This window comes from Malus sylvestris, chromosome 2 (genome assembly GCF_916048215.2).
Source record: "Malus sylvestris chromosome 2, drMalSylv7.2, whole genome shotgun sequence".
Classification (NCBI taxonomy): domain Eukaryota; kingdom Viridiplantae; phylum Streptophyta; class Magnoliopsida; order Rosales; family Rosaceae; genus Malus; species Malus sylvestris.
Genome location: NC_062261.1, coordinates 29,106,253 through 29,113,877, shown reverse-complemented (window position 1 = coordinate 29,113,877; position 7,625 = coordinate 29,106,253). Strand labels below are relative to the sequence as shown.

General features: G+C 39.5%; 1 protein-coding gene across 2 annotated transcripts; it reads left to right on the top strand.

Annotated features, from left to right (window-relative positions):
* Positions 1–267: 267 nt before the first annotated feature.
* Positions 268–7,383, top strand: LOC126598795 (uncharacterized). Of its 2 annotated transcripts, XM_050265166.1 has the most exons (9): positions 268–523; positions 673–721; positions 902–2,135; positions 3,183–3,301; positions 4,438–5,064; positions 5,153–5,465; positions 6,480–6,645; positions 6,784–6,886; positions 6,997–7,383. In XM_050265166.1, exons 3-9 carry the CDS (start codon positions 978–980, stop codon positions 7,112–7,114), a joined length of 2,604 nt encoding a protein of 867 aa, XP_050121123.1. In that variant the 5' UTR covers positions 268–523; positions 673–721; positions 902–977; the 3' UTR covers positions 7,115–7,383. The 2 variants fall into 2 exon arrangements, with proteins under 2 accessions (XP_050121123.1, XP_050121113.1); XM_050265156.1 differs by having other exon boundaries at positions 268–721.
* Positions 7,384–7,625: the final 242 nt, after the last annotated feature.

Sequence of the window (7,625 nt, the reverse complement as noted above, 5' to 3'; positions counted from 1 at the left end):
TATGCAGTTACAATCATGCTCTCATTTTTTTATTTATTTCCTTATATAGCTTGGTCTTGGATATTATTCTTCTTTTTCTTAACAGATTTGGATATTATTTCACCTCTTTAAGAAAAAATGAGCCTCAATTATTGAAAAAAAAAATAGCTATTTTGTAATTTCTGACGTGACGTGGAAAATACTGCTGACCTACAGAAAAAAGAAAATCAGTATTTAAATGAAAAACAAAGAAGTACGTGGCATCACCAAATATCTCAACCGCTCCTCTCTCTCTCTCTCTCTCTCTCTCTCGCTTCTCCTGAAATGTTAATTTATAAATTCTGAAATCATTCCCTTCTCTGATCTCTCTCTTCTTCGTTTTTTTTTACTCTGCGTCTTCAACAATTCTCTCGTTCACTCACATTTGGCTGAAGCTTAGGATTTCGTTCCAGACGAAACTCTCTCTTTCTCTCTCCATCTCCCCCTATCTCTCTCTAACATACACCCAGTGAGGTTAGGAAACCAAAAGATTGAAGCTTCAGAGGTACGTCATCGTCTTCTTCGTCGAACCAATCATAATTCCGACATTTCCGCGAATGCTCATAGGCCGATCTATTTTGCCTCCAATTTTCGTGTTTTCATCTCCCTGGAATCATCCAATTCTCAATTGGGTATGTGCAATTTTGTTGTTAGGGGTGTGCGTTTGCGACCTAAGAATGGATGAATTTCGATTTTGAATTAGGTTAGTGCTCACTGTTTCTTTGATTGCGTATTTTTTTTTCCATTTTTGGAATCAATTTGGGGGATTGATTCTGGATTGCCGTAGATTATGAATGTTGGTTAAGCTGCAACTTTTGTTTTTTGATTAATTTAATATGTTAGTTTTGACTTTTGGGGCTGGAAATGGAGTGTTAATGTTTAGGGGAGTGGCGGGAATTGAACAGAGCGGGTAAAGGTTGGTGCTTGGATGCCCTAGTGTGGGATTTGATAGGTTAGTGATGACGGATTTTGAGCCGTTACAACAGAAACCAGAATCCGCTGATGCCTGTGCCGATTTTGAGCGTGGATTTGAGGAATTCATGCGGGGGCACTTGGATGAATGTATGTCATTTGCATCATGTAGTTCTCCTCGTAATCCTGATGATGAAGATGACGAGGGTGAGCAGCTTGTGCGGAGGAGACGCAGGTTGGATTTGGAGGGCGATGATTTAGCAGAGTCATCTGCTGCGCGGTGCCACCACTCGCGGATTTTGAGCCGTTGGGCTGCGCGGCAGGCACAGGAGATGATAACAACGATTGAGAGGAGGAATCGTGAATCAGAGTTGATGGCACTTGCAGGGCTGCACACGGTTTCAATGCTTGACTCCTCATTCTTGAGGGAGTCGCAGTCTCCTACCTCAAGGCGGCAGGGGGCTGTGGAGAGGCCAAGCACTCAGGCATCAGCAATATTGCAAATGTGGAGGGAGTTAGAGGATGAGCATGTGTTGGATAGAGCGCGTGAAAGAGTGAGGGAAAGGTTGAGGCATAGGAGGAGTGTTGAGGCTAATACTAATGAGTCCACCACAAATATGTCTGAAAGTCGGGGGACTGAGAATCAGGGTAGTTTGGCGGATGCAAGTGAGAGTGAGAATGAGTTTGGAACTTGGTCACATGATCAAATAGGTTCACAACGTGAACATGGTGCTAATGACGTTTCTAGTAGAGAGCAATCTCCTGATCTTGGCGAAGTCGAGAGGGAGAGAGTGAGGCAGATTGTACGGGGATGGATGGAAACTGGGATTAGTGATCATTCGTCCAATGTTGCTCAGAGAAACAATAGTCCCAGATCAGAGTGGCTTGGTGAGACAGAGCGTGAAAGGGTGAGAATTGTACGTGAGTGGGTACAAATGGCAAGTCAGCAAAGAGGAGCTCGTGGGGGCCACAGGGATGATCAAGTTGCCAGTGGCGGTGCCCAAATTGATCGAGCTCATGATGGGACGGTTACTGATCATGAAGAAGGCCAAGCAGACCACATTCGCAGGGACATGCGGAGATTGCGTGGAAGACAAGCTCTAATTGATTTGCTTGTAAGGATTGAGAGGGAACGACAAAGGGAGCTCGAGTGTTTGGTGGAGCATCGGGCAGTCTCTGATTTTGCTCATCGTAACCGCATTCAGGTCAGTTGTCTCATGAAGATTATTTATTCATGTCTTTTCTTTTTTAACATAAATCAATTTTCTCCAGTGGTGTGGTTGATATTTAAAAATTGGCTTTATCAATGAATGTGATTTCTGTGATTGTAGTCTTACAGGATTTTGTAGAATACTTAAAAGTTTGTGCTCAGTAATTGTCTGGATTATTTAGAAGATCAAATAGCTGGGTACAATTGTTGTCATATGAGTAGCTGATTGTGTCCGCATTTTGTGTTTATGATCCCATTTTCTATTATGAATGAATTTTTCTGGTCCTATTTGTATCTCCTTGTAAGAGGTCGCACTTGGTGCAATGGCAAGTGCCTTCGCTCATGAGCGGTAGGTCTCGGGTTCGAGACTTGGGAGCAGCCTCTCCATAAATGGGGGTAAGGCTAGCCGACATTCACCTCTCCCAGACCCTGCGTAAAGCGGGAGCCTTGTGCACTGGGTACGACCTTTTACGACCTTTTTTATTTGTATCTCCTTGTATCAGTGGATAAGGATGAGCTAGAGGCACAGAACTGATGGTTTGGTATGGAACGCGTTTTCTTATTTCTCTCATATACCTTGCTTCTGTCTCAGTGGGAGATATGGGCATATTCCTAAGTGTATCGTTTTGGGTTGCTATATCGGGTTGCAGAGATACCATTGTATTCACTTAGCTTGCTCCCAGATTAGAATCTACACCCTGCAGAATACATTTTAACACAACCGTTTATCAATAATTAGATTGCTACAAGGTGCATGATGATGTATTGTTAATATAGGAAGAATAGCTATCAGTCATCCCCTATCTTTTCCCCCTTTTATTCATGCATTTTTTAAGGCATTTCCTATTTATGCCTGGTCTCATTGCCATCGCCTATAACATAGACGTGCTACAAGTTGCATTGATGGTATCCCAACATAATGGAATTGCGTATTTCTTTCCGGCACAGCTACCCAAAAATTTCTGTTTTATGACACAGTAGAGATTAAGTTTCCTGCAAATGTGGGCATGATTTGGCTACTAATACAATTAAACATTTTCAGTCATTACTCAGAGGTAGATTCCTGCGAAATGAAAGACCTGTTGAAGAAGAAAGACCGCCTTCCATGGCTGCTGGTGAATTAGTTCAGTTGAGGCAGAGACACACAGTTTCTGGTTTAAGGTATGTGATGTTTTTAGTCATGCCATACGTCTTAAGATGCCTAAATTTTTTCATCACTTCCTTTTTTGTTAACATTGGTATTTTTTTTTCGTTTATTCTTTTGTTCAAACTTTTAGTAGTTCTCTGATTTTTTAAAAGCTATCTATTTAATGAGAAAAATATAAGGGAACATAGCATACTTTATGTTGTCTTGAAGGAACACATTTATCATCTCTGTCATTTCTCTCTAGTTTTGTTGTTGAGTCAATTTACATCATTATATGAATAATTGGTTGAGGTTAGAGAATTCTTTTGTGAGGCCTTCCACAGTAGGCCAGAGAAAGTGAACGTGATACCAATATATTGAACTCATATAGGACTCACACTTCTATAGTGGGCCGAAAAATTTGTGTGTGATACCAATATATTGAACTCATGAGTTCAATATATTAAACTCATGAGTGTGATGCTTATAAACTAATTCTGAAAGTACACTTGGTGCGATGGCAAGTGCCTTCGCCCATGAGCGGTAGGTCTCGGGTTCGAGACTTGGGAGCAGCCTCCTCATAAATGGGGGTAAGGCTAGTCGACATTCACCTCTCCCAGACCCTGCGTAAAGCGGGAGCCTTGTGCACTGGGTACGACCTTTTTATTGACTCTGAGAGTTGTTGGTGGGCTTGTGGGAGATTTTCTTTTTTAAGTCTACTATGCTGTGAAGAAACATAACTAGTGATGGGCTTGTGGGGCTGGGGGAGAAACATAAGATTTCTAGATGGCATTGCCAGATCAACCATTACTTTAAGCATGCGTTTTTCTCCTGGTTTCAAATAGAGCAGATAAAGTCTTATAGCTGAATAAATGTGCATCAGTATTACAGATTAATACTAGTGGCTATGCTGTAATACTTGGGATTGCTTTACAATATTTTTTCCTGGATAATAATAAAATACAGAATAAATATGAGATACTCTTTTGGTTTGCGTTTTCTTATTCTTGGTTTTACTTTGGTTTACTTTATTGTTTGGGTTTTAATGCTCCAATTATATCTTTTGATTATTGTTGGATTCCATTAAATGAATGATAATTTTGTGTTGAAAGACGAACAAGAGTTGTGAATGTCAGTTGTTAGCATAATGACAAGTTTTTTTCCTTGTTAGGGAAGGGTTCCGCTCCACGTTAGAAAATATTGTTCGTGGTCAAGTTGGCAGCCAAACTGATTCTACAACTAATGGTAATATTAATGATTTTAGAAGCGAGTATACTCAAACAAGTGCTTCACAGGATGTCCAACAGGAAAATAATGATCAATTGCAGCCTGGCAGTCAGGCAACTGACATCAATCAGTTGCCAGATCAAACGGGTAGCTTGGAGAGCAACACTACTGATGAGCTTCTAGATTGGCAAGAAACTACTAATCAAGGAGGGAATTGGCAGGAACCAGTGGCCGAAAATGACACACGAAACTGGCAGCAGCCAACCTTTGGTCAATTGAATGAATGGAGAGATGGTAATTCCGAAGATACGGCTGAAAATTGGCAAGGAAATTCAGTCGATAATTGGCCTGAGGAAACAACGAGAAACGTTGATGGAGAAGCAGATCATCGACAAGAAGCCCGGAGAATTTGGCATGAGAATGGTACTCGGGAGGCTGTTGGAAATTGGGCCGCAGGGCCTTCTGGTCCAGTGAGAAATCGCCGCTCCGTTCCAATTAGAAGATTCAATAGATTTCATCCGCCAGATGATGATAATGTGTACAGCATGGAACTCAGGGAACTTCTGAGCAGGTATTTGATCACTTGTAGATTGATTACATGTACAACATAGACTTATTATTTGGTTCTTTTTATAATGGTTATGATTTCTATGTTGTAGGAGAAGTGTCTCTAATCTTCTTCGCAGTGGGTTCCGTGAAAGTCTGGACCAACTGATTCAGTCATATGTTGAAAGGCGAAGTCATGCTCCCATTGATTGGGAATTGCATAGAAACTTGCCAACACCAACTCCAGCTTCACCAGAGCATGATCAGGAGCAACAGCGGGATGAGCAGAATGAAGATCAACATGATGCCATCAACAGACCTTCACTTGTTCTACCATCTCCACCAGTGCCCCCACCACAGCCATTATGGCATCAGGACTTACATCACACAGGCTGGTCTCGTCATAGCATGCATCGTTCAGAAATTGTGAGCCATCTTTTCTTTCTCTTAATGCAGCTTGTTCAGGCTTTCTGATCATTTTTTCTCAAAATTTTAGGTGTGGCTTACTAATACCGTGCATAATAGCCAGCTCTATATTCTGTGTCACTGGCTTTTAAAGTTTTATACCCGGTTAATTAATATAATATATTATTTATAAAGATATAAAAGATATAATATATTATTTACAAAGGAGTAATGCTAGGAAGACCACATCTTTGTACCACGTTGATGTACCATCTCGTGTGGCAAGTGATGCGTACAATCAACATCCAATTAGATAAATCCATTATTTGACTTGCCACAATAGATGGTACACAAACTTGGTATAAATATGTGGCCTCCCAAGCATTTTCCATTATAGTATATACAATAAACAATAACATTTACTATTTAATATATATTTTTATTTGTATTGAATTTTATTGTCAGTTAATATATTAGTATCCAATATCTATTATACTAATACTATTATTATACGTATAATATACAATTTTAAACTCACTAGATTTTTATTTATATTTAAATGTCTAGAATTCATAGTATGTAGAAGAAGACTATTTAATTTGAAATAGAATCCCTATTTCTTTTTGTCATTCATTTCGTTGGTCATTGAGTAATTGGGACCTTAGTAAGATATCACCTCTAGGATTAAATGACGTGATTTCTTTTTTTCACTTTTTCATTTTATTCCATTTATAATTCTGTTTGTAATTTATGTTATTCCATCACTTTTTCTCGTAACACCATGTGTTGTAGTGATTGCCATGTTTAGAATTTATAATATCATAATATTTGGAAATTGTTATAAATTTTACAAATTTTTAAGGGAGTATTTCATTCCTAAGACATCATACCATAACAAAACTACCTGTGATGTATTGCGCCTGTTTAGTTGATGATTGATGCGAAATGGAGTTGGACTGGATTTTCTTTCCTGTGTCTAGTTTGTTTCCTTTCTCTCTTGTGCTTTCTCTGAACGTGGATTCTGACATGGAGCAGGAATGGGAGATGATTAATGATCTCAGAGCAGACATGGCAAGACTTCAGCAAGGCATGAGTCACATGCAGAGGATGTTGGAGGCCTGCATGGATATGCAATTGGAGTTGCAACGATCTGTCAGACAGGAAGTCTCTGCAGCTTTGAATCGTTCATCTGGTGAAAAAGGTTGGTCTCAGTTTCAATATTTTAAATGACAAGGAAACAAGTTTCTTCCGAGAATTTGTATGAATGTGGCATCTGCTTTCATTGAAGCTACATTTTAATCTCCGGGTTATTCAAATGAAAGATGCTATTGCTTTGCAGGTTTGGGCGCTGAGACATCAGAGGATGGGTCCAAATGGGGTCATGTGAGAAAAGGGACCTGTTGTGTGTGTTGTGATAGTCAAATCGATTCTCTCTTGTACAGGTATATTGCTTATGACCATGATACATTTGTTTTGATGGTGTCGATGGCTATCACTTTGTAATAAATTGTTCTTTGTATCCCTTTCCCCCCCTTTTTTCGTTTGGGTGCAGATGCGGGCACATGTGCACTTGTTCAAAATGTGCGAACGAGTTGATTCGTGGCGGAGGGAAGTGCCCACTTTGTCGGGCACCGATTGTTGAGGTGATTCGAGCATACTCCATACTGTAAATTTAACTATTTAATAGGAAAGAAAAGAAAAAAAAAATAAATAAAAACTGAATAGAATGACCGGAATGGTGGAAAGAGGGGGGAGACAGTGGTTGTTCCATAGGATGAAGATGAATGGGAAGCTTCTGTGGTCCTTTTTTCTGTGGAGTGTTTTAGTAGTTGCCGATGTTTTTCTGATTATATATGAAAATTCGAATTCATTGTATAATTAGAATAACAGATGGCACTCTTGATTCATCATTCTTATGTAAATAAAATCTTTTCCGAAATTTTTCTTTTCGTTTTGTTTCCCCCTTGGTTCTCAGCTGTAGCTATCATAGGCAAGCGTAACTGTGATTAGTAAATTGGTACAAATTTTTACATTATAGTAGGGCGGAGAAAGTAGGGCAGATGAGAGAACAAAACGGAGTTGGTAAACGCAAGATAATGTGTAATTAGTGTATTTAGTGTAGTTTTTAACAGAATTACTTGTAAATTAGTTGCTGTAATGGGAACATAAATAACATTTGCT

Excerpts from the sequence above, each read along its gene's own strand:
- LOC126598795 (XM_050265166.1), top strand. The coding sequence starts at position 978 with ATGACGGATTTTGAGCCGTTACAACAGAAACCAGAATCCGCTGATGCC. Across the intron at positions 5,065-5,152 it reads CTCAGGGAACTTCTGAGCAG|GAGAAGTGTCTCTAATCTTC; the intron begins GTATTTGATCAC and ends TCTATGTTGTAG. Across the intron at positions 5,466-6,479 it reads GCATGCATCGTTCAGAAATT|GAATGGGAGATGATTAATGA; the intron begins GTGAGCCATCTT and ends GACATGGAGCAG.